Source organism: Eptesicus fuscus, chromosome 7 (genome assembly GCF_027574615.1).
Source record: "Eptesicus fuscus isolate TK198812 chromosome 7, DD_ASM_mEF_20220401, whole genome shotgun sequence".
NCBI classification, from domain to species: domain Eukaryota; kingdom Metazoa; phylum Chordata; class Mammalia; order Chiroptera; family Vespertilionidae; genus Eptesicus; species Eptesicus fuscus.
In genome coordinates, this window is record NC_072479.1 from 73,248,256 (window position 1) to 73,275,813 (window position 27,558).

Here is a 27,558-nt window from a genome sequence, read left to right on the forward strand (position 1 = left end):
CCGTTCAGCGACCTGGGCGTCTGGCCCACCGAGGGGGAAGGGCAGCTTGGCCCGGCCGTCGGAGAGTGCTGTGCGCACGCGCGCACCCCAGTGTGTGAGTGTTTGTGTTCGCGCGCACGCGCGCGCGCGCTCCCGCACTTAGGAAGCTGGGGGAGAGCCGGTGTGCTGAGAGATGAGCGGGGAAAGCACAGCCCCCGCTCTTGGGTACCAGACACTCCCGACTGTGCGCTGACCCTCCCCACCCAACCAGCAGCCTTTGCCCGAGAGGCCGTGGTCCGTAGCCTCGGTTCGTTTCCACTTCGGGACCAGGCACGAAAGTAAGCTAACCTCAATCCTGAGGTCTTCCTTATCCACTCACCTTGTACTTTCCGCCCCGCACCCTCCAGCAGAGCGAGCCTAGGTTTCTCAGAGAAGAGTTTTGCATGAAGGGGAAATGCGTTGGAAAGCAGGAGAAGAAGAGAGAGCTGGATCGTAAAAAGTCATTTCGTTTTTAATGAACACTTCTGCTTACCATGTGCTGTTTGAATGTGGATTGTCTATGAAGCATAAGATGTTATTAGCGAAGCAAGGGAGTTTTTGTTAAGAAAAAGTTTCGAGAGTTCCTCCTCCCCACCAAGGCGATGGGAGCACCTGAGTTTTTGACTGTTCTACCTGGTAGATGACTGTGGTGGCTCGAAAGCTAAGGGGGGGACATTGTGAATTTGGGGTCCTTTTCCTAATGCGAAGACCCGATACGCAGTTACGTTAGATGGCTGTTATGTTTTGGTCTTTCCTATTGCTGTCACTTTTGTTTCCTGTTAATTCTACCCCCTTCCCTTTTCAGAAGTCTTGAGACCTTTTGGAGGGAGGCTCAAAACGGCTGACTTGGGTTAGTTTGGGGATTTATATGGGATTGCTGTCAGTTAGCGAGGATCATCAAAAAAGTGTGTTTGAAAAAGTATTTGTCGTTTATTATGTTTGGTATTATGTAAGGGGATCACGTACAATGATTTGTGAAAGTCTTTTCTTTTGCCCATTTTAAATTCATTCAACAAGCAAAGAGAATATGAATGGACTGTAATTTTGCCTGTGACTGATAGAGTGACAGCTTAATATGATGTTGCTCATCCCTTGAATTGATACTTTGTGGTCAGGACCTCATTAAATCTTGTCCTTTGTTGAATACATTTCTTTGGATACTGATTGTTCATGTTTCCTACCAAATCTTCTTGGAGAAAAGACACATTAGAAATAATGTAAGATTTAAATGTTATGTATAAGATCTTTGGCTAATACATTTTATCCCTTACAGGTGAAAACAAAATGAAGATTTTTTCTGAATCTCATAAAACAGTATTTGTTGTGGATCACTGCCCTTACATGGCAGAATCATGCAGACAACATGTTGAGTTTGATATGCTGGTGAAGAATAGGACCCAAGGAATCATCCCGTTAGCCCCTATATCTAAATCATTGTGGACTTGCTCAGTAGAATCTTCCATGGAATATTGTAGAATAATGTATGATATATTTCCTTTCAAAAAACTGGTGAGTGTGTGAAGTACAAGCAAAATGATGATTTGGGGAATGTACTTACTGCCTATAACATTTTTTATATATGAATTTGCTGTAAATTTAGAACTGTTTGTTTACCACTTTAAAAACGTGATATGTAGAACTCCCCTTTGGGATTAAATGCCATGTGTATTTAGTTGGGACCAACAGTAACACCTAATAATTATGAAGCACTTACGGGTGCCAGGCATATTCCAAAGGGCTTCATGTATATTAACTCTAACTCTCACAACAATCCTATAAGGTAGGATTGTTGTGAGAGTTAGATATAACCTCCAAAGGGCTTCATGTATATTAACTCTAACTCTCACAACAATCCTATAAGGTAGCTGCTGTAATTACTAGGATAATATTCAAAGTATATAGTCACCGAAATGGAACAGGCACTGACCATTGATTGTTGCTAGCCTAAGCAGCAAGGATGTTGTCTGTAAGCAATTTGTCAGACTGTGCTGGTATGTACCATCTGAATATCAGCCTTTTTTATTACTGCCATGTTGGAGATGAAGCTGAGGTGGTGATATATTAGAAAATATATCAAATGATGACTATGTTTCCTTTTGGGAGAAGGGTGCGATCATTTCATTTCATCTTACTTGATACTATTTTTTTAAAAAGGTATTTTTATTCATTTCAGAGAGGGAGAGAGAGATAGAAACATCAATGATGAGAAAGAATCATTGATCCGCTGTCTCCTGCACACCCCTCACTGGGGATTGAGCCCTCAACCTGGGCATGTGTCCTGACCGGGAATTGAACCGTGACCTCCTGGTTCATAGGCCAATACTTCACCACTTAGCCATGCTGGCCCAGTGATACTATTTTTGTTTTGCTGAATTTTACTTAAAAATTTAGAATAAAGTCCAAATTAATTATTTTGACTTTCAGTGCCCTATGTGATATGGCCACTGCCTATTTTTTTTTTTTTTTTTGAGAGTTTATCTCCTGCCCTTCTGTCTGCTCCGACCTTCATTCTTTTGGGGGTACTCACTTAAAGGCCTTTGCGTTTTCTGTTCACTATACCTGGAATTCTCTATCCCCAGCTCTTCCCATGGCCGATTTCTTTTGGTCATTTTGAATTTCCTTCATTTGCCACTTGTGTAGAGAGCCCTTCTCTGTCCAACCAACCTAAAGTAACTAACCATCTTTTTCTTCACATTTATCACTCTGAAATGATCTTGTTTGTTTATTTGTTGGTTCCCTGCACTTCTCTCTTATCATACCACAACTGCCAAACCTCTGGTTTTCCCCACAATTTGACAGAACTGTTTTATTCCTCACTATATTCCCATACTCCAGCGCTGAGAATAGCACCTGACATGTACTAGGCATTGTATACCTATAAAATGGATGAATGGCTCAACCAACAAATCAGTGCTAGAGACCTCATATTATTTTATTTTTAATTCTTTTTACTATTAACTAGTAGCAAACTTTACATTTTAAATATGATGTGACCAGATGGAATTGGAGTTGAATACTAATTATTTCTTTGAAATCTATTAGGTGAATTTCATTGTGAGCGACTCCGGAGCACATGTTTTAAATTCCTGGACTCAAGAAGACCAAAATTTGCAAGAGGTATGATTCAGGTTTTGAACTGTGGCCTTTTTGAAAATTTCTCATCATGTTTCAGTAATACTTTCTTAAAAAATAAATTTAAAATTTTTGATCAATATAGGATAATATATGCACATTGTTTAAAAACATCTCCTAATACTAAAAGTAAAACAGCTATCTCTAGTTCAGTCTTTCCCCACTTGAAAGCAAACTTACAACTCTTGCTCATTTAGTATATACTTCCATATTAAAAAAAAAATTTTTTTTTTGCTGCCATTTATCTACTTAAAGAAGTTTCCTTTTATTTCTAGTTTGTTGAAAAGCTCTTAGATTTTGTCAAATGCGTATTTTTGGAGATAATGTAATTTAAAATTTTTTCTGTTAATATGATAGGCACATTAATTAATTTTTGGATTTTTAAATCAACTTTGCATTCTTGGGATAGTCCCCTTGGTCATGATTTATAATTATTTTTACATGTTGCTCAATTTGGTTTGCTAGTAGTAATTTGTTGAGGATATTTGTGTCCATATTTATAAGATATACTGGTTTATAGTTTACTTTTCTTGTGATGTCTTTGTCTGACTTGTGCATACTCTTGTCACCATATTGTTTTCCCATTATTTAGCTAATGGCAGCATTAGCTGCTGTTGGGCCCCCTAATCCACGGGCAGATCCAGAATGCTGCAGTATTCTACATGGCCTTGTTGCAGCAGTGGAAACCCTCTGTAAAATTACGGAATACCAACATGAGGCCCGTACTCTACTAATGGAGAATGCAGAACGTGTTGGAAATAGAGGGAGAATAATTTGCATTACTAATGCAAAAAGGTGAGATAATAACAGTAAATCTTTCACAGAGGGAATTTTACTCTCTCACAGCTTTTATTTTAAAAAGTAGGGACAATATGTTAGCATTTAAACATATCACAAATGGCCTTTCTAATATTGAAGCTTTGTTTATCCAATTCTAAAATAAAGACTCATCTCAGTGAAAACTTTAGATTGTCATCATGTAGGTTAATTTGACTTCTCACTAGTTTTTCAGTTGGTTATTTGGTGTTGTGAATGAGCACCTAAAAACAGTCCTTACTGAAGTAATTTTAAATGCCTGTAGCTGAATAGAGTGTGTTTAATTTTTTCTCTTACTGTTTATTCCTTTAAGTTTGTTGTATCTTTTTTATGCCACTAGTGATAGTCATGTGCGAATGCTTGAGGACTGTGTTCAGGAAACGATTCATGAGCATAACAAGCTTGCTGCAAATTCAGATCAGTGAGTATAATCCACATATGAAATATATATTCAATTTTATAGTTATATATTTCATTCTAATTATTTCAATAATTTTAATAGAAACTGGTAAGATTTTCTTGAATTCTCTTCTGACTCTATAAATTAGTCAAAAGATGTGTTTGATCAGAAATTTTATTCCCTACTTTCCCTTTAACTTTAAGATTTTACTTTTTTCCCAAAGGAAAGGTGATCAGAACTATAACATAATGTATAAATTTATAATGCATATTTGTTTTGATAGCTTGCTCTCATATTCTTTCAAATTTATAAAGTGAATAAATTGTCAGTGGCATTATTCATTATGGACCAATTAAAACATAACAAATTTCAGTATATGAATTTTTTTAAAAGCAAAAAGCTATTAAAAATATGTTTTGAGCTGTTGCAATGTGAAGTCTAAATTAGATTGAGCTATTATTAATCTCCTTAAGTGGAGTACTGGTATTATTGTTAATAAGTAAGATTATTCTCACTAGGAGAAGCATCCTGAGGTATTTAGGAATGAACTATTTCCTTTGCAATTTACTATCTAATGGCATAATAAAAAAAAGTGTATGTCTATTTAGGTACATAGAACAAATATAGCTATCACTTAGTGAATCTAGTTTAAGGATATATCAGTATTCATTGAATAGTATCGTTATTTCAATAACTTTTCTATAGGTTTGGAAATTTTAAAATAAAAAGTTGGAAACTTTTTAGCATTACAAGTTCTGTATTCTTCGAATAACTAATTATAGGTCAAGGTTAATATTGCCTGGTTTTGTCCTTAAACGACGTTAGTAAAAAGGAAACTAATGCACAATATATTAATTTTCTCTGTGATGGTTATATATTGAAAATTATACCTGATTATAAGAATTTTCTTTTTTTTTATTCTTTAAACACAAAAATTATTTTTGCATTTGAATTTAATTCATTTAGTGTTCATACAAGTACAACAGTTACACAGTTTTTCTAAATATGTAGCTTTTGTGTTAACAGTAGTATCTGATTATAGAGATACGCTGTTTTGGTAAATTAAACTCTCAATAGTTTACCTGCCTAGAATCTTTACATTGAATGCACATAGTTTAAAAACATCACCTAATACTAAAAGCAAAACAGCTATCTCCATTCCAGTCTTTCCCCACTTCCTAGAAGCAAACATTCAACTCTTGCTCATTTAGTATATACTTCCACATTTTTCAAAAACATTATTTTTACTGCCATTTATCTACTTAAAGAAGTTTCCTTCTATTTCTAGTTTGTTGAAAAGGTCTTAGATTTTGTCAAATGTGTTTTCTTGTATTTTTGGAGATTATGAAATTTAAAAATTTTTCTATGGATATGATATGCACATTAATTAATTTTTGGATTTTAAATTAACTTTGCATTCTTGGGATAATCCACTTGGTCATGATGTATAATTATTTTTATATGTTGCTCAATTTGGTTTACTAGTAGTAACTTGTTGAGGATATTTGTGTCCATACTTATAAGAATAGTATGTATTCTTATATTCTAAGTGAAAGTTTTTCTTTAAGTCTCATGCAGATTCAGAAGTGTGAGCTAGTCTTGATCCATACCTACCCTGTTGGTGAAGACAGCCTTGTATCTGATCGTTCTAAAAAAGAGGTAAGTGCAGAAGTAATAGAGAAAAGATCATTTTTAGTTATTAATAATAAATGCTGACAAGGGTTAGCATTATAATGATCACATTGCCAACATTTTCTGCTAAGAAAATTCAAGGTGGGGCAAAGCAGGTTTATAGTTGTAAGTACATGAAACACTTAGTTTATTTATTATTTCGCATTATTATTAATTATTGTATTATTATTATTTATTAGTTATTTTATTATTTTTTCATCAGAACAACTGTAAACCTACTTTTGACCCACCCCGTATTTACAGTTTTCAAAGAACCTGTATAGCAAAACACCTAGGTTGGTTCTTTGTGTTATAATTGTACATTTTAAAAGTGTTTTCTGTTTAGCCTTGTCTGAGTGGCTCAGTTGTTTGGAGCGTCATCCTCTACCAAAAGACTCTGGGTTTAATTCCTGGTCAGGGCACATACCTAGGTTGCTGGTTCAATCCCCAGTCTAGGTGTGTACAGGAAGCAACGGATCAGTGTTTCTCGCTCTTCCTCTCTCTCTCCTTTCCTTTCTCTAAAATATATAAAAACCTATCCTCAGGTGAAGATTTAAAAAAAACACTGTTTTCTGTTTTGCTTGCCTTTTGACATTTAATTAAGTGTGTTGTAAAACCATACATGGTTTGCATTGTTCCTAAAATTTCAATTATTGGAATGGGTTTCAGTTGCTTTAATGATGTTTTATTCCTTAAAAATCTTCTTTTTCCTCATTAGAAAAGCAATATACTCTGACAAAAATACACTCTAGTAACATAGAAATTAATTTTACCCAATCAGATGGGGAAAAAACTAATTTCCAACCTTGGTTTTCCTTTTTAAATAGATTTGAACATTTTTGAAGGAAAAGATAAATCTGTTGATTGTTAAAAGGATTTGCATCACATAATATTCTCTGTCAGTGGTCTATGTACTATTTACATAATTGTATTAAATGTGTATGTTCTTACGTTCAGGTTTTTCTCTTAGCCTTATTTAATATAAACATGTGAAGTATTACCTTAGTCTATGAATGCTTGGTAGTTATGTGGTATTTTTAGGTCATTAGCTTTATTGTTGTGTTTTTAGGTGATTTCCAATATAAGCTCCCTTTTTACTAACTTTTATCTGCATCTTTTGATAATGTGGCATTATGTTTGCTTTACTTTGTGATAGCTAAAAAGCTTATTTACAATAAATATTGTTACCCTGGAATGAGTAAACTTTTGTGTTACCTTGTTATAAGTAAAGTTTGGCTGCCTTATCATATTTATTGGTGATAAAATATGATGTTTGTAGTGATTTCCACATTCCTTATAAGTAGTTCTATCTTTCGGGCATTGTCCTCTCCTCAAAATGAATTATTTTTCTACAGTATTTCTGTGGGCCACTTCAGATCCATTTTGCATATAGATAAATAGAAGTAAAATTATAAATGAAAATATATATTTAAATCAACAACTCTAAGTTTCAAGAGGACAGGGAATTTGCCTGTTCACTACTGTATCCTCCAATAGTTCACACAGTTTCTGGCATATAATGTAGTAAGTTCTGCTTGGTACCTATTTATTAAATAAATTAATGAATGAATGTCTGAACATTTATTGCTAAAATAATGATCATTAGTGCCTAGCCGGTTTGGCTCAATAGATAGAGCATTGGCCTGCAGACTGAAGGGTCCTGGGTTCGATTCCAGTCCAGGGCACATTCCTGGGTTGCAGGCTCGATCCCCATTAGGGGGCAGCTGATCAATGATTCTCATCACTGATGTTTCTATCTTTCCCTCTCCCTTCCTCTCTGAAATAAAAAAATAAAAAAAATTTTTTTTAAATAATGACCATAGTTACAGACCTTTGTATTTTTCCAAATTCTATAAAATGAAAACACTCACTTTTTATGGGTTGAAGTAAACTATTTAACACTTGGTTACAGTGTATTAATGTTTTATGGTGTTTTTTTTTTCATACTTTCTGTAGTTGTCCCCTGTTTTAACCAGTGAAGTTCATAGTGTTCGTGCAGGACGGCATCTTGCTACCAAATTAAATATTTTAGTACAGCAACATTTTGACTTGGCTTCAACTACTATTACCAATATTCCAATGAAGGTAGGCAGCTCTTTTTCCTGCTATTTCGAAAGCTCTGTTTTGCTTTTTAAACATTTGTTTGACATATATTATTTATTTCAATTGAACCTTAATTTTTTTCTCCCCATATCATATTTTCTGTTTTGCTAGCCCACATTCAGTGTCTTTGACCAGGTCAGTAAGTACTGAAAAGCAACAAGAAAGGATCACAGAACAAAATGCTATATTTTTCTCTCTAATAAGAACACTCTATATCAGCTTTTTTGTTTTTAATTATGTTCTCATTATTTTCATCAAAGTATAATCTCTATCTTAAATGACCATTTTTTCTGTGATTCTTTTTCTGACAGTTGTGTTATTAGATTTTCCTTACATTGTGTATTCTAGTTGGTCTTTTATTTTCTGTATTTTTGTTTTTGCCCAACAAGTATACAGGTGTTTGTAACTAATAAATCTGACTAGGGAAAAATAGCTCATAGTTTTAAATAAGTTTATAACCTTACCTGAAAAAACCAAAGATGTGAGTCTTACGATTTTATTAATGGATATTTTTAGAACCTGTTGCCACCTGTTCCTTTTCATCATATTATCATCAGCTTGTCTAGAACGAGCACAATGCCTGGCCCATATTAAATGAATTTTTACTAAGTGGAGTTATTTTTAATTTTATTGATTATGTTTACAAGTAAAGTAACCATCATATCTAAAAATGCAAAGAGACTTTCTTATAAGTCCCAATTACATTTTTTTGCCACCAAGTGCTGAACACTAAATTGCATAGAAATTTCTTTGATTATTAATTTTCTCCTTATACCACGGGCCAGCTCTTTAATAGAAATTGTAACTTTAACCCATAGAATGGTTTGGGTGCAGAAGCAATTAACAAATAAAGTAGCATAATAGGTGTACTTTATTATATATAATTTCTTGAGTTATAAGAAAAAATACTCTGAGGGTGACAGATACCTTGCTCTTAGAATTTGATTACATTTGTGTGCTGCTGGTGTGATTCGTTCTTCAATCTTTTTTTTTCTTGTAAATAGATAATATCAAAATTCCTGTTGACTATTAGTGAAAACTAATAAACTTGTTTATTAGTCAGTATTTGCTATTTTGTATAATTGACATTTGTTAATTTATTGTAGGTATTTAAAGATGCTGCTTCCTCCTTTAAACGATGATTTCACTTTCAATATATATAAACTATTTCAATTACATTATATTTGTTTACAGACAATTTGTATATGTTTGCGCAAGACAGTGCATTCAAAGTAAATTTGTAAAATTTCTGGATTAATCTTGTGTTAATTCATGACATAACATAAGAAAAATAATTAGGTACAGTATTACTAATATATAGCAAGTAGTTTTTTAATAGTTTATATTTCAGTGGAAAACTTGCATCTTTAAATAGATTAATTACTGAGCAAACTATACCATTATTGTAGATAATTTTTGTCCAGTGTATTTCATTTAATTCTAAGCAAAGAGCAAAATTAATAGTTAATAAATAACTTCATTATTTGGAAAACAAAACCAAGATATTTTAAATTTTGCTTTAAGGAAGAACAACATGCTAACACATCTGCCAATTATGATGTGGAGTTACTTCATCACAAAGATGCACATGTAGATTTCCTGAAAAGTGGTGAGTAAGAGACATTGGAAAGTTAATTTGTGAGATCTAACATGGAAACTTATGAACAGCTTTGAGATGCTCTTCATTAAACAAACCTGATTGACTTTAGTTCATTCCTTTCCAAACTTATTTGACAATGTCACCTATTAATGGTCATGGAACTAGTGTTCATTCTTACTTTGGGAAAGACTAAGCTATTGTGAAAGAGAGCCATTGAAGTCATGTCATAGTTTTTCTTTCCTAGGCAAACTGCCTTGGGAAAGGGAAAAGAATAGGAGCCAACTTAAAAGAGTGATGGACTTACAGCTTATAAGCCCGGATATAAATCAGTTGTTTTGAAATTTAGTGATATTTTTTTCCTCTAAAAGGTATTTGACTCAGTAGGTTTTTTCCTCCAAAACTGTGATTTCTGCAGCTGTATCAGCATGGTTTAGGACTCTGGAGTTAGGAGATAACAGTTTTAGCCAAAGCTTTCCAAGAGCTAGCAAATCCTATGTGTTTCTACACTTCAGTTTATGTACTTACATATTAAAGAATGGAGGCCCGGTGCATGAAATTCATGCACGGTGGGGGCAGGGGCCCCTCAGCCCAGCCTGCACCTTCTCATAATCTGGGACCCCTCGGGGGATGTCTGACTGCCGGGTTAGGCCTGATCCCATCGGACATCCCTCTCACAATCTGGGACCACTGGCTCTTAATCGCTCACCTGCCTGCCGGATCACCCCTAACCACTCTGCCTGCCTGCCTGGTCACCCCTAACTGCTTGCCTGCCTGCCTGATTGACCCTAACCACTCTGCCTGCCTGCCTGATCACCCCTAACTGCTCGCCTGCCTGCCTGTTCCCCCCTAACCACCTCTGCCTCGGCTCCTGCTGTGGCGGCTTTATCCAGAAGGACATCCGGAATGATATCCAGAAGGTCGTTCGGCTGTCCGGTCTAATTAGCATATTATGCTTTTATTATTGACTAGAGGCCTGGTGCACGAAAATTCGTGCACTTGGGCGGGGGGGGGGGTCCCTCAGCCCGGCCTGCACCCTCTCACAGTATGGGACCCCTTGGGGGATTTCCGACTGATGGCTTAGGCCCGCTCCCCGGGGGACCAGGCCTAAGCTGGCAGTCAGATATCCCTCTGGCAGCCCTGGAGCCCTTGGGGGATGTCCGACTAATGGCTTAGGCCTGCAGGGAGCAGACCTAAGCCGTTAGTTGGACATCCCTAGCGCTGCCGCGGAGGCAGGAGAGGCTCTCACCACCATCGCTGCACTGGCCAGCCATGAGCCAGCTTCTGGCTGAGCAATGCTCCCCCTGTGGAAGCGCACTGACCACCAGGGGGCAGCTCCTGCATTGAGTATTTTCCCCCTGGTGGTCAGTGCGCGTCATAGTGACTGATCATTCCTGGTCATTCTGCCATTAGGGTCAATTTGCATATTACCCTTTTATTATATAGGATGTTAGCCCTAGCCAGTTTAGCTTAGTGAATAGAGCGTTGGCCTGCGGCCTGAAGGGTTCCAGGTTCGATTCCGGTCAAGGGCATGTACCTCAGTTGCAGACTCAATCCCTGCCTCTGGTCAGGGCGTGTGCTGGTGGCAACCAATTGATGTGTCTCTCTCACATCAAAGCTTTTTTTTTCTCTCTCTCTCTTTCTCTCCTCCCTTTCACTCTCTCTAAAAGTCAATAGAAAAATATCCATGTGTGAGGATTAACAAAAAAATAAGTAAATAAATAAAGCTAGATTAGATGAACTATAATATTCCACCCATTTCTAAACAAGAATTTCTAACAGGAGAAAAACTATTACGGTAAATGGATATATTCATGTTTAACAAAGGAATGTAAATAACTTGTTTTTGAAAATACAATGTATGGAAATTACTAAGAACCTATGAGGTAATATCAATTTTTAATATGTTTATTTTTGAAACTTAGAAAAATGATAAAAATATTCTTTGTATCCCAACCTTTTCCTCTAAAATAGTTGTTGATTGACATGGACAACATAAGTAAATGCTATAGTAGCAATAGGGACACAGTTCTGTGGGAACACAGGGGTTGCATGTAATTATATTTCTGAGTTGGGCAAACTTTACAGAGGAAGTGACATTAGGGCTGGATTTTGATGAGTAGGCCTATACTTTATTTATTTATTTATTTTTTTAAATAAATCTTTATTGTTCAGATTATTACAATTGTTTCTCCTTTTTCCCCCCATATCTCCCCATCACCCGGTTCCCTCCCCCCCGTTGTCCTTATCCATAGGTGTATGATTTTTGTCCAGTCTCTTCCCATACCCTCCACACAGACACCCCTTTCCCCCTGAGAATTATCAATCCACTCCCATTCTATGCCTCTGATTCTATTATGTTCACCAGTTTATTCTGTTCCTCAGATTTTTAATTCACTTGATTTTTAGAATCACTTGTTGATAGATATTTGTTGTTCATAATTTTTATCTTTACTTTTTTCTTCTTTTTCCTCTTTTTAAAGAATACCTTTCAGCATTTCATATAATACTGGTTTGGTGGTGATGAACTCCTTTAGCTTTTTCTTATCTGTGAAGCTCTTTATCTGCCCTTCAATTCTGAATGATAACTTTGCTGGGTAGAGTAGTCTTGGTTGTAGGTTCTTGCTATTCATCACTTTGAATATTTCTTGCCATTCCCGTCTGGCCTGCATAGTTTCTGTTGAGAAATCAGCTGACAGTCGTATGGGTGCTCCCTTGTAGGTAACTAACTGTTTTTCTCTTGCTGCTTGTAAGATTCTCTCTTTGTCTTTTGCCCTTGGCATTTTAATTATGATGTGTCTTGGTGTGGTCCTCTTTGGATTCCTCTTGTTTGGAGTTCTGTGCGCTTCCTGAACTTGTAAGTCCATTTCTTTCACCAGGTGGGGGAAGTTTTCTGTCATTATTTCTTCAAATAGGTTTTCAGTATCTTGCTCTCTCTCTTCTGGCACCCCAAAAATTCGGATATTGGTACGCTTAAAGCCATCCTGGAGGTTCCTTATGCTATCTTCACACTTTTGGATTCTTCTTTCTTTCTGCCTCTCTGGTTGGGTGTTTTTTTCTTCCTCATATTCCAGCTCTTTGGTTTGACTCTTCGGGTGCGGTGGTCTACTCTGTATATTCTTTATTTCAGACAGTGTATGCATAATTTCTGACTGGTCCTTTTCCATTTGTTTGGTATTCTCATTAAGGTCCTTGAAGGTCTCTTCAAGTTTCTCAGCGGTTTTTAGAAGATTCTTGAGTAACCTTATAAATATGGTTCTGAACACTGTGTCGTCCATTAGTTGGCTTTCATCTATTTCTCCTACTTGTGACATACTTCGATGTCTCCACATTTTGGCTGCCTCCCTGTGTTGATGGAGTGGCTTTGTGTGGTCGGTGACCTCTAGGGGCCGGTAGCTCAGCTTCCCCAATCTCCCTAGGTGGTCGCTCTTGGTACTCCCCTTTGTGGGCTGAGTGGAAAGTCTTGGTGAAGTTAAAAGCCCTGATTGCTGTTGGTACACTGGGAGGAATTGACCTCCGGACCAATTGGCTGTGAGGGCCTGCTGTGTCTATAACGGAAGAATTGCTGTGCTGGAGACACAGTAGGGCTTTGGTGCTCACTGAGTCTGCCTCTTGAATGTGTCCCTTATGAGGTTGAAATCTGGTGTCGTCCACACCGACAGAAAAGTCGCTCTCACTCTCCGACCGGCCGAGAGTCCCTCCCGTAGGCGTCTGGGTCCCCCGCGTGTCCCCAGAAACTAGTTCAGAGTGGTTGGGATTGTTGGTATCACTGGCGGGAATTGATCTCCAAGCCAGTTGGCTGTGAGGATCAGTAGTGTCTCGGCTGGGAGAGCTTCTGTGCTCAGCTTGGATGGGGCGGAGTCTCAGGGTGGCGCAGACAAGCTTTGGTTTCCCGTCTGCTCTGCCCTAAGAGGGTCGGGTTCTCCGTGCCAGAATTAATGGCTGCGCACCTCTGAGAGAAGGCAGCTTTCGAGCCTCTCCCACTGCCTAACAGACCAGTTTCTCCCCAGCTGGGGCTTTGTTTTTCTCCCGAACGAGAAATCCAGTCACTGGGAGGGCTGTGCTCAGCTTGGATGGGGCGGAGTCTCAGGGTGGCGCAGACAAACTTGGTTTCCGTCCTCGCCGCCCTAAGAGGGCCGGTTCCTCCGTGCCCGAATTAATGGCTGCGCGCCTCTGAGATAAGGCCGCTCTCAAGCCTTGTCCGCTGCCAAACAGCCCAGTTTCTCCCCGACCGCAGCTGGACCTCAGTGCAGTCGGGCGGCCCTGCTTTTCTCCCAAACGAGAAAGCTCGCCCCGCAGCGTCTGCTGCCCTCCCTCTCTGCGCGCACGCACCGCGAGCAAGCCTGCCGCGTATTCAGCCGCCCGCCCTTTCCACGCTCACGGATCTCCGCACCTCCACAGCTCCTGAGGCTCAGCGTCCCCCTCTGTTTTTCTCTAGTTGTAGGTTTTCCACTCTGCCAGCTTTCTGGTGGTTTTGGACGGTGTGCGCTCTGTTTTCCAGTTGTAGTTTCAAAATTGTTGTGGTAGGCAACAATTAGGTGTTTACCTTATGCCGCCATCTTGGTTTCTCCAGTAGGCCTATACTTTAGCCCTGATATCTTCTCTAAGCTTCAGGTCTATACAGAGGGTCCACAACTTACAATGGTTTGACTTAGGATTTTTATGTAATCTAACTTTATGGTGAGAAAGTCATACTCATTCACTTTGAACTTTGATCTTCTGGCCTCGAGATGTGTAGTATGAAACTCTTGTGATGCTGGGCAGCGGCAGCAAGTTGCACCTCCCAGTTGGCCTCTTGATCTCGAGGTTAAACAACGGATATTGTACAGTGTACTGTGTTGCCAGCATTTTTTGGATATTGCATTCTGAGCACATGTAGGCTAGGCTAAGCTATGTTGCTCAGTAAGTTAGGTGTATTAAAATATGTCTCTTAGGCACCTATTACTCAATATACCCAAAAACAACTTACGAACTTTGCCCTCTGAACTAGTTTTCTAATTTTCCCACTTTCAGTGAATGACCCTATTGGCTATTCAGTTATATAAGGCAGAAACATCAGTCATCTTTAAGACATCTCTCTGTCATTTTTCATATCTAATCTATCACCACATTCTCTCTTTTTTCTTTTGGCTCAAACAACAAATTTTATTTTCTGTTCTGGAGGCTAGAAATGCAAGATCAAGGTGACTATGCAGTTCATTTCTTCTGAAGCCTCTCTCATTGGCTTGTAGATGGCTGTTTTGTCTTCACACGGTTCTTTATATTCACATATGATCACATTTACTTGATTTTATCTACCAAAGTATCTCTCATACATTTACATCTGCATCTCCACTACTATTACATCTCCCTATTAATAGCCCAGCCTAATATTTTCTTACCTAGTATCCTATAATAGCCTCCTTAATGGTGTGTCTTGCTACTGGACCTGCTAACTAGAATATCTTTCACAGTGATACTCAGGACATATTCTCCTTATCTTAAAACCCTCTAATGCTTTTCTGTTGCCCTTAAGATAAAAACAGAATTTTAAATGTCTTAAAAGGCCCTGGAACCCTTCATGCTCTCATCTGTCACAGTATTTGGGTATTTGCCTGTTTTCCTTGCCTGAATACTCTTTCCTTCATTTCTTTAGTTATTTTCACTTCACCCTTTTAGAACTGAAATTAGTTTTTACTTATCAAAGAAGCCTTCCCTGTTGTCTCAACAGAGGTCAAATCTCTCTGGAAAGTCCCTCAAAGCACTGAATATATCTCCTTCAGAGCTTTGTCAATTTTATGGTTTGCATTTATTCATTATTATCCTAATATATAAAAACCCTGGGTCCGTCACAACCGGAGGCTCAACCAACTGGAAGTCAGTCCTGCAGTCAGAGCTGGGTTGCTGTGGTGACTCAGCAGTGACTGCTGCAGCTGCAGGCGCAGTGACCCAACACTGACTGCTGAGGGGGCTGTGAATCAGGCCCGGAGAGAGGCCTGAAGAGAGAAGCAGGGTCTGATCCTGTAGCCTGTGTGGCAGCTGTTGATCAGCACTTGCCTCTCTCTTTCTCTCCGGGCTTGGCCAGCAGCCACGCCTCCATTTCTTTCCAGGTCTCTACCAGGGTTGCTGATCAGCCCTGCCTTTCTGATCAGGCCCCGTTAATAGGCCCAGAGACATTGACTAGCATAGAAACCAACCAATCAGAACCAAATCTGGGTGAAGTGTGAGGAGCCAATGGCTGCCTAGGAGGTGGAGCTTTTGACACTGACTGGTATAGAAACTGACCAATTAGAACCAATCTGGCTTCACTGTGAGAAGCCAGTGGCTGCCTAGGAGGCGGAGCTTTTGATGCTGACTGGCATAGAAACCGACCAATCAGGACCAAATTGACCAGCAGAGGAGGGCAGTTGGGGGCAAGATCAGACCTGCAGGGGAGGACAGTTGGGGTGAGTTCAGGTCGGCAGGGGAGGGCAGTTGTGGGCGATCAGGCTGGCAGAGGAGAGCAGTTGGGGGGAGATCAGGCCAACAGGGGAGGGCCGTTGGGGGCGAGATCAGGCCGGCAGGGGAGGGCAGTTGGAGGCGAGATCAGGCCGGCAGGGAAGGGCAGTTGGGGGCAATCAGGCCAGCAGGGGAGGGCATTTGGGGGCAACCAGGCTGGCAGGGGAGGGTAGTTGGGGGTGATCAGGCAGGCAGAGGCAGTTGGGGGCGATATCAGGCCGGCAGGGGAGGGCAGTTAGGGGTGATGATTAGGCAGGCAGAGGCAGTTAGGGGCGAGATCAGGCTGGCAGGGGAGGGCACTTAGGGGTGATCAGGCATGCAGGCAGAGGCAATTAGGGGCGATCATGCAGGCAGGCAGAGGGGTTAGGGGCAATCAGGCAGGTAAGAATAGGCAGTTAGGGATGATCAGGCAGGCAGGCAGGTGAGTGGTTAGGAGCCAGCAGTCCCAGATTGCAAGAGGGATGTCCGACTGCCGGTAGTGGGATCGGGCCTAAACTGGTAGTCGGACATCCCCCAAGGGGTTCCCGATTGGAGAGGGTGCAGGCTGGGCTGAGGGAATCCTGCTCTGTGTACGAATTTCGTGCACCGGGCCACTAGTCTATAATAATAAAAGCATAATATGCTAATTAGACTAGACGACCTTTTGGATGAAGCAGGGTCTGGGAGGGAAACCTGGGTCCTGGGTGCCAGAGGGAAGCTGGTGCCGGTGCCCGGGGGAAGGAAGGCCTACTCTTGCACGAATTTTGTGCATCAGGCCTCTAGTTTTATTTATATCTGTTTACTCTAGACTGCATTGGCAAAAAATGCTTACTGTTAAATGTTACATATTTGTAACTTTCTAAGTTTCTTATTTTATGTTTCTTCTTATAAATTCACTAGAGGCCCGGTGCACGAAATTCATGCACGGAGCGGGGGGTGTCCCTCAGCCCAGCCTGTACCCTCTCCAATCTGGGACCCCTCGAGGGATGTCCGACTGCCCATTTAGATCGGGCCTAAATGGGCAGTTGGTTATCCTTCTCACAATCCAGGACTGCTGGCTCCCAACTGCTTGCCTGCCTGCCTTCCTGATTGCCCCTAACCGCTTCTGCCTGCCAGCCTGATCACCCCCTAACCACTCCGCTGCCAGCCTGATTGATGCCTAATTGCTCCCCTGCTAGCCTGTTTGCCCCCAACTTCCCTCCTCTGCTGGCCCGGTCACCCCTAACTGCCCTCCCCTGCAGGGTTGATCGCCTCCAACTTCCCTCCCTTGCAGGCCGGGTGCCTCCCAACTACCCTCCCCTGCTGGCTATCTTGTGGTGGCCATCTTGTGTCCACATGGGGGCAGGATCTTTGACCACATGGGGGCAGACATATTGTGTGTTGGAGTGGTGGTCAATCTGCATATTACTCTTTTATTAGATAGGATAGAGGCCTGGTGCAGGAGTGGGGGCCAGCTGGTTTGCCCTGAAGGGTGTCCTAGATAAGGGTGGGGGTTCCCTTGGGACATGGGGCAGCCTGAGCAAGGGGCCTGTGGTGGTTTGCAGGCCAGCCACGCCCCCTGGCGACCCAAGCGGAGGCACTGGTATCTGGAGTTTATTTACCTTCTACAATTGAAACTTTGTAGCCTGGAGCGGAGCCAAGCCTCTTGCATGCTCCACCGGCAGCCATTTCTGTTTGAGTTAATTCACCTTCTATAATTGAAACTTTGTAGCCTTAAGCAGAGGCCTGAGCCCGGCCAGGGTGTGCGGAAAGCTTTGCTTTCTCCGTTACCGTGGGCAACCCTGGCCTGGTCTCTCCAGCTCCGTGGCTGCCACCATTCTGTTTGAATTTGTTTACCTTCTATAATTGAAACTTTGTAGCTTGAGTGGAGGCTTAGGCCTGTCAAGGGCAGGCGGAAAGCTTGTTTCCCTCTGTTGCCTGGGAAACCTTGCTCTCTGCGGTTGTAGCCATCTTGGTTCGGTTTATTTGCATACTCGCCCTGATTGGCTGGTGGGCGTGGCTTGGGCTGGTGGGCGTGGCTGAGGTATGGTCAATTTGCATATTTGTCAATTATTAGGTAGGCTTAGGATTCAGTATAACTAGTTGTGCATTTTAGATTGCTGAAGCTTTTTTCAAGTACTTACTTTATTTAACTAGAGGCCCAGTGCATGAAATTCGTGCACTCTGGGGGTCCCTCAGCTCAGCCTGCACCCTCTTGTAGTCTGGGAGCCCTTGTGGGATGTCTGACTGACAGCTCTATGAGTAGCGGGCCTAAGCTGTCAGTCGGACATCCTTAGCGCTGCCACAGAGGTGAGAGAGGCTCCCACCACGGCCGCTGCGCTCGCCAGCCATGAGCCCGGCTTCTGGCTGAGCAGCGCTTCCCCTGTGGGAGTGCACTGACCACCAGGGGCAGCTCCTGCATTGAGCGTCTGCCTCCTGCTAGTCAATACATGTCATAGCGACCGGTTTTTCCTCTGTTCGGTCTATTTGAATATTAGCCTTTTGTTATATAGGACTAGAGGCCCGGTTCACGAATTCATGCATGGGTGGGGTCCAGCCGGCCTACCCCGGGGGGGGCCAATAGGGCCGGTGACGGGGAGGGAACGTGGAAGGTTGGCCAGCCATGCCCCCGATCGGGTTGGGGGTGCAGTCCGGGGCAGGGGTGGCTGGGGGAGGGGCTGCAGGTGGTTGGGGGAGCCAATCAGGTCTCTGATCAGGCAGGTTGGCTGCCGCAGTGCACATCATAGCAACTGGTCGTTTGGTTGTTCTGGTTGTTCCAGCATTCTGGTCACTTGGCTTTTTTATATATATATAGACACACACACACACACACACACACACACACACACTAGAGGCCCGGTGCATGAAATTTGTGCACTGGCCGGGGGGTGTCCCTCAGCCCAGCCTGCACCCTCTCCAATCTGGGACCCCTCAGGGGATGTCTGACTGCTGGTTTAGGCCTGATCCCTCTCACAATCTGGGACCGCTGGCTCCTAACCACTCGCCTGCCTGGCTGCCTGATTGCCCCTAACCACTCTGCCTGCCAGCCTGATAGTCCCCTAACTGCTCCCCTGACGGCCTGATTGACACCTAACCGCTCCCCTGTCAGCCCAGTCACCCCCAGCTTCCCTCTCCTGCAGGCCTGATCCCCCCCCAACTGCCTTCCCCTGCAGGCCTGTTCGCCCCCAACTGCCCTCCCCTGCCGGCCATCTTGTGATGACGTGGGGCGGCCATCTTGTGACAACATGGGGGTGGCCATCTTGTGATGCTAGGGCATGAGAGTCAATTTTCATATTACCTCTTTATTATATAGGATGGTGACAGAAGGGAGCAATTGTAGAGTCTTGAAATTTCAAAAAGTTTTGCTATTGGCTTTCAGTGCAGTGATTGGGATGATTAAATTAATGAGAAATTTGGAGGGAAATCAAATATTTATTTTAATCATAGCTAATATCCAAACTCTATTTGGTATTTTTCTAGGAGACCTCATAAAAAATGTTCTCCCAGAGGTATTTTATAAAATTTACTCTTTCAGAAATCTTGGGTAAACAATTTGTAGTTTGTGGTTTTAATGTAATGTTATTGTTTCTCTGATTTATTTTTAAAGGTGATACCCACTTAGGTGGTAGCAGTAGAGAAGGCTCGTTTAAAGAAACAATAACATTAAAATGGTGCACACCAAGGACCAATAACATTGGTAGGTATTTTAAAAATTTCTTAAAATGTTACAAAGGGCTCATTAATTTGATTTTTTTGGAGTTTTTGTTTTTCATTGTTTTATGGCTTTAAGAAACAAGTGGGGTTTTTTTCTCTTTTGTGGAAATATTCCTTTATATTCTTTCAAATCAGTATTTTCTTCTATTTCAGAATTACACTATTGCACTGGCGCTTATCGAATTTCACCTGTAGATGTAAATAGTAGACCTTCTTCCTGCCTTACTAATTTTCTTCTAAATGGTAACTTTCATCATTTAATTGTTTTGACTGAGATTATTACAAGTGAAATCATGAACTCTGGAAAAGCCATTTTTTCAAATTGTTTAACCATTTTATTTCCCAGAACTGCTTTAAAGTTATATAATTATAAATACCCTTAACTAGTTTACTAATGTTTAAAATTAAGATGACTTTATGTCTTTCAGACTATTGTATCCAAGTAAGTTTTATTTAATATATTTTTTTTGGTATTTTTAGTTTAAAAATTTGACCATTAAAGTCTGCATGTTTTGTTTTGTTTTTAAGATAGTATAGTCCAGACCATTTATCTTGGCCTATTGAATTTTAAATTATACAGTATATATGGACTTATTTCTCTTTTAACACTATACCTTTATCATAAACATTTTAAATATTTTACTATATTATTCTTAAACACATGGCCTTAAATCTCTGGTTTTCTTGTGTGAAAACATTTATTTTTAAAATATTTATTTATTGATTTTAGAGAGAGAGGAATGGAGAGAAAGAGAGAGACATCGATTTGTTGTTCCACTCATTTATGCATTCATTGGTTGATTGCTGTATGTTCCCTGACCGTGGATCAAACCCGCAACCTTGGCGTATCAGAACAACACTCTAACTAACTGTGCTACCCAACCAGGGCCTGAAAAATTTCTTTAGAAAACCAAATTATTGGATTTCATTTACTAAATCTAAACTCTAATAGCTTCTCTTAATAGACTCTTATGATCAACTTGGTTTTTGAATCACTGATAAGACGAGTTGGCCAACCTTTATCATAAGATTAATTTCATAGTTATATTAAGCACAATTTGATTATCAGACTATGTAAAGTCTAGATTAAATAACATTTGGTCATGTGAAATAGAAAGTAGTTACAATAATAATGCTGATAAGTAGGTATTGTGGAAGTGAATTTAGACTTCGTTTTCTCCTCCAAATGTTTTATAGCTTTGACAACTTGAGGGTTATCCAACACTTGTCTTACTTTTCTTCTTAATGTCCAAGAGAAAAATTTTATATGAACTTGTAATTGAATGAAGAATATAACAAAACTTTATACTAGAGACCACTATATTTATGTTGGAAAATCACCTGTATAACTATGTAAGCTTGGAGTGACCAAGAGAAAGCTAAGGCTAGAATTCAGACTTTTTGGACTTGAAACACAGAAAAACTGAATTAGCAGTGCTGGTTAAAATAGGAAGTTAATAAATAAAATGAAAAAATCTAGACATAAACCTTAAGGGAAAAAATAAGAGCCCATTTGAATTTCATTACTTTTGACAGGTCGTTCTGTTTTATTGGAACAACCACGAAAGTCAGGTTCCAAAGTCATCAGTCATATGCTTAGTAGCCATGGAGGAGAGATATTTTTGCACGTCCTTAGTAGTTCTCGATCCATTCTAGAAGATCCGCCTTCAATTAGTGAAGGATGTGGAGGAAGAGTTACAGACTACCGGATCACAGTAAGACTCTAATATCTATAAATTTTATGATTTGAGTGTATTCTCATTCAGCAAGTAGTTATTGAATGCCTATTATATGCTAAGATCTGGGACAAAAAGGAGTTTGGGAAGTTGATTATTTTAATTAGCAGTACTTGCTTGAAAGAGCTATTTATCAATATGTAGTCTTCCTTATGTATTCATTGTATACTTAGAAGTATCTGAATAGCATTGACATATTGGAATTATAGAAAAGAATAGAAATTGATTTGAGCTAATATTTTAAGTGGAACTTTATTTCTAGTAACTTAAATGCCAAACAAAACATTTCAATAGTTAGATTGCTGCTAATTTGAAATAAAACTAAATCTTTGTGTTATTTAAAGGTGCCTACAAAAAAATGTGTTTCTATTTTTGGTAGAAATTCCATTGTTCTGATTTTAATTTTTCACTCCTCCTCCCCTAATTTATTATATTCGGTACTTTATCGCTGTCTTCTTTTTGAGGTGGTTATGAAAATTAAATGTGATTGATGTGTATGAATGCATACTTTGTAAACCAAAGTGTTATATGCTGTAAGTAATTGTTTTTGATTAGGCTTTTCTTTATTATTTAAAAATTTTTAATAAGGAGAAAACTAATAAATATTTATTGTAGAAAATTTAGAGATATAGATATCTTTAAAAGAAAGACTATAAATTACTTATAATTCCATCATTCAAAGAATGTGATTCACTAATTCTTTTTTCTGTATATGATACAAAAGAGTTAAATTATAGAAGTGAAGAAAAGTAAGTGGGTGGTAGGGGAAGTTGGAGAAAATGCTTTGTTGCATATCACAGGACAGAAGACATCAGGGAAACAGTGTTACATGTAATCCATACTGAAACATTAGAAAATAGTTTCTAATTTTATCTTATTTGGTTATCATTAGGATTTTGGTGAATTTATGAGGGAAAACAGATTAACTCCTTTTCTAGACCCCAGATATAAAATCGATGGAAGTCTTGAGATCCCTTTGGAACGAGCAAAAGATCAGTTAGAAAAACACACCCGTTACTGGCCTATGATTATTTCACAAACCACCATTTTTAACATGCAAGCGGTAAGTGTTAAAAGTTTCAACTTTTCTTCTAGATTATTTATATATTCTTTTCAGAGACCATTTCTGAAGCAAAGAATAAAATATCTGAGTTTGCTACAGTTAAATAGTAACAGAAAATTGAAGTGAAAGTTATATATGATCTCACCACAGTGATGTTTAAAATCAATGGAGTTCTGCCTACATGCTTTGATATTTGTTTTTCAAGATAGATTTTGTTTGTTTTTTTAAATGTGGCAGGTAGTTCCATTAGCCAGTGTTATTGTGAAAGAATCTTTGACAGAAGAAGATGTGTTAAACTGTCAAAAAACAATATACAACTTAGTTGATATGGAAAGAAAAAATGATCCTCTACCTATTTCCACAGTTGGTACAAGAGGAAAAGGCCCTAAAAGGTAATTTTTTTCTTTATATATCATATTGACTTGATATATAGTATATTTTAAGTTAACTTATTTCATATGTAAATTATGTTTGCGGGTGTGTATATACACATATAATTGAGATGAAATGCTATAGAATAGCAGAATTGGATACATTATAACTGAAAATTGTACCCTTATGTTTAGGAAGAGAAAATAAGTCTATGTTTAATGATTTCCTTTTACTTTACTAGTAGAAAGTGACACTTTAATATTATTTAAAGAGTATTTCTAAGATTGTTATTTTAAATCTTTACTTCAGAGATGAACAATACCGTATCATGTGGAATGAATTAGAAACCCTTGTGAGAGCCCATATCAATAACTCGGAGAAACATCAAAGGGTATTGGAATGTCTGATGGCCTGTAGGAGCAAACCCCCAGAAGAAGAAGAACGAAAGAAACGAGGAAGAAAGAGGGAGGACAAAGAGGACAAGTCAGAGAAAGCAGTAAAAGATTATGAACAGGAGAAGTCTTGGCAAGATTCAGAGAGGTCATTGTTGATATTAATATTAGCACCATGGTGCCTTTTGGCATATCACATTCTGCATATAGATCAACCCTCATTTAATAGAAGTTCATTTAATGTATATTTCATTTATAACTAAGATTTTGTCATTCTTAAAATCAAAAAGATCTTAGACTTAATGATTTTATTTTACTATTAGGGGCAAAGATAGTGTTTAATTTTTATCCTAATTAACTTCTGAAAACTATAATTTAGGACATTTTGGTGTTAGTATTTATATTATTTATATTTTATGAATATCAAAGACATAGTTTTATTTCTTTGTCAGTAAATATTATTGAATACCTGTGATATGCCACGCATTTAGCATAAGATTCCTGCCTTGGAAGAACATACAGTGTTGCGCTAGAGATAGGCAAGTAAGTCAGTGATGAGAACAAAATGTGGAAGATGCTGTTACAAAAATAGGCAAAGATGCCCTTGATAGCACAGTGAAAGAGCATAGTCCTAATTCTGAAAACCTTCCTCAATAGTACATCTTTTTCCTTAGTTTGTGATTTGTAAATAAAAGTAGCATAACATATTAACTGGCTGTGTCTTCTAACTTCTTGCCAGAAATCAGGCAAAGAACCAGGTAAATATTATAATGGCAATATGGTATGTCCCTTAAAAACAAATCAGAATTTATTATGAAAAACTTCAAACATTTATTCTACTGTGGAATACACATTTATCCATCATCTACTTTGAACAATTATCAATTCATGGCACATTTCACATCCACTCCCCTCACCACCACCACTGTCCAACTCCCACATGGAATATTTTGAAGTTAATTCTAGAAATTATATTATTTCATCCAAAAATAAGTAGAATGTAGAACATTTTTATTCTCTTGACCTTAGAAATTCACTTGTTCCTTAGAGCCACCAAGCTTCTGAAACAGAATTGGCTCGCTTTAAGAAGAGGAGGGTGGAAAAAGAAGAGTGGGGAGAGAGTGTTCTCATTCAGAGACCCCTGTTATTCAAGTGTATGTCTATATATATTGAAAGTGTTTTTGTTCCTTTGGGAAATTCAAAATAAGCTTGGAATCAAGTTTCTAACTTGTGGAATGTAAATGCATATCCACAGTACATAAATTAGGGAACAAATAATAGTAAATTACTCTTTATAATTTAGAAGTACTATTTGGCCAATATCTTTAAATATTAAATTGTGATATTTCTTCCAAATATCACTTCTCTTTTTAATATTAGCTTCTTAAATTTTTCTCCATTTTTTTCATATTTTGCAGCAAACTACATTAGTGAATTATTACACTGTTATGATGAAGAAAAGGGAATACTTGTGTTTAATTCATTAAGTTCTCTTACCTGATTTTAGATTGGCATTTAGCTTCTGATTAGTTTCTAGGTTTACTTTGTAAGAGCAGCTTTTATTAAGACTGATATGCAAAGTCTAGTTTAATTATTGAACCATTTTGATTTCTAAATATTTAAACTTTAAATTTTATTATTTGTCCCTCTAAAAGATTAAAAGGCATCTTAGAACGTGGAAAAGAAGAATTGGCTGAAGCTGAAATTATAAAAGATTCTCCTGATTCCCCAGAACCTCCAAACAAAAAGCCCCTTATTGAGATGGATGAAACTCCACCAGTAGAAAAATCGAAAGGTAAGGTAGAACTGTGGTAACTATGTTTGTAAAAAGCTTAGTTCTGTTTTGTACAGTGTTACTTAATACTAGAGGCCCTTGTGCACCGGTGGGGTCCCTCGACGTAGCCTATGGGGTTCGGGCTAAAACTGGCAGTCCAATGCTGCCTGCCGCTCCTGCTCATCCCGGCCCCGCTGCGCCTGCCGCCACTGCCGCTCGGTAGGCTTGGTGTTGCTCCACTGCGGTCTCCAGGCTGCAGCGGCCAGCTGTGAGCCCTGCATCTGGTGCCCATCCGTCAGCTGAGTGGTGCTCCTGCTGTGGGAGTGCACTGACCACCAGGGGCAGCTCCTGCATGAGCGTCTTCCCCCTGGTGGTCAGTGCGCATCGTAGCGAGCAGTTGAGCAGCCTTAGCATATCATTATCATATTATGCTTTGATTGGTTGACCTGACGAACGGACACTTGGCATATTAGGCTTTTATTATAGAGGATTTGGGTTAGTGGAAAGGTTTGGCTTTTAAAACATTCCCTAAATGATGAACTTATTTTGTCTTTCATGTGAATTGAACACCTGCTTTCCTTCTGGGATCTGGAATTTTGGTAGTTGTAGTTTGGCAGAGAATGACTTTGTGAGCAGCAGCCAATAAAAACCTTCGACTCTAAGTCCCAAATGGGCTTTTCTGGCAATAGTATTGTACACACGTGACTGCATTTTTGCTACTGGTGTGAGTAGGCACTTTGTGTGAACCCTCACTGGAGGGAGAGAGCAGAGAAGCGCCTGCAGATAGATTCCTCTCATCTTTGCCTTCTGATCTGCTACGTATCCTTACTATGTTGCTCTAATGATTCTTAGCTGTGGCTTTAACTTTATGTTTAGTCATTTGAGACCTTCCAGCAAATCACCAAACTAGTAGGTGATCTTGGGACCCCCTAAACACATACATTTTTTAATAAGGTGAAGATGATATTGCTTTAATTGTATAAAACAATAGAATTAAAGGTAAATTTTAAAAATTTATAAATTTCAAAGTAATGAACTATTCTACCTTTCCCTCTTCTTTCCAATATAACACCAGGACCAGTGTCTTTATTAACCTTGTGGAGTAATAGAATCAATACTGCCAATTCCAGAAAACATCAGGAATTTGCTGGACGTTTGAATTCTGTTAATAATAGAGCTGAGTTATATCAACATCTTAAAGAAGAAAATGGGTTAGTATTATTTATTGTAGAAATTAGTTTTGTTAATTGCCTTTTAATTTAAAATATAATGAATACTGCTTGTTTGTTATGTTCAGCAATTTTTGTTAGTAATATTATGAACCAATACATATTACCTATAAAGAGAAAAAAATTAACATCTTTGATTCTTAGTACTTGTAAAAGGCATGATTACTAGTATATTGATTGTAACTCTGAAAGTTTTTACTTCTTAGAGCATTTCTTTCATTGCTCAATAAACATCATAAAGGGAAAAAAATCATAGAGAAAACAATCTGTAACACTGACTCTTTAAAATAATAGAGGAAAGTATTTTTTGATTAAGTAATGCAATATTAGGAATATTTGTTTCAATTGAATAAATCTCAGGTTTGATCATTTTAATCTCCTTTTTAGAAGAACTTTTCCATAATGTGTGGCAAAGGAACCTCTTTAGTGAAAAAAGAAGTACATCTTTTACTAAATATCAGAAGTATTTTTTTTTAATTTTGCTTGCAGAAGTATAGTGAAAAAAGTGGCCTTTGAAAGGAAACTGGGAAGGTCACTTAATCTCTCTGGGCCTCAATTTTCACTATTCTGCAAAATGAGGCAGTGAGACCAACTAGAGGAACCCTAACCTTTGTTCTTTCCTAAGGTGCTGATATTCTGCTTGATGAATATATAAGAGTTTAATTTCATATGAAAGGTATGTAAGGAGAAAAAAATATATGGATGGTTAATGTTTTATTTTACCTATTTATTTTTCCCCTTCTGTTTTTCAGAATGGAGACAACAGAAAATGGAAAAGCCAGCCGGCAGTGAAGGGTGACTTGAGGAATTAAATTTACTATATTGCATAAATATTTTGGGCAGAATTTGATATAAGTACTTTTACATCAAGATTGTATAGTTATGTTGCCTGGACTGGTTTTTACATTTTTAAGATATTTCAACTAACTTTATCTTTTTTGTATTGATTGTAAGATTGGCACATATGTCAAAAAAATACATTTGAGATTTGTCCTCCCAAATCACACAAATTTATTTTATGGTAAAAGGTCTTCCCTCTGGAAATGTTTTTTAAAAAATTCTTAGGATTCTCTTTGCCAAATAAAACTATTAAAAATATCTGAAAT

General features: G+C 38.8%; 1 protein-coding gene across 6 annotated transcripts; it reads left to right on the top strand.

The window, feature by feature from the left end:
- INTS13 (integrator complex subunit 13) lies at positions 1-27,558 on the top strand. Of its 6 annotated transcripts, none has more exons than XM_008140501.3 (17): positions 2-317; positions 1,292-1,527; positions 3,061-3,135; positions 3,743-3,945; positions 4,307-4,387; positions 5,935-6,025; positions 7,994-8,122; positions 9,665-9,749; positions 19,780-19,869; positions 20,040-20,129; positions 21,423-21,601; positions 22,515-22,685; positions 22,923-23,077; positions 23,367-23,597; positions 25,105-25,244; positions 26,299-26,434; positions 27,205-27,558. In XM_008140501.3, the coding sequence occupies exons 2-17, from the start codon at positions 1,303-1,305 to the stop codon at positions 27,242-27,244; spliced, it is 2,121 nt and encodes a 706-aa protein (XP_008138723.2). In that variant the 5' UTR covers positions 2-317; positions 1,292-1,302; the 3' UTR covers positions 27,245-27,558. The 6 variants fall into 6 exon arrangements, with proteins under 6 accessions (XP_054575178.1, XP_008138723.2, XP_054575177.1 ...); XM_054719200.1 differs by lacking the exon at positions 2-317 and adding an exon at positions 407-478; XM_054719201.1 differs by lacking the exon at positions 2-317 and adding an exon at positions 632-654.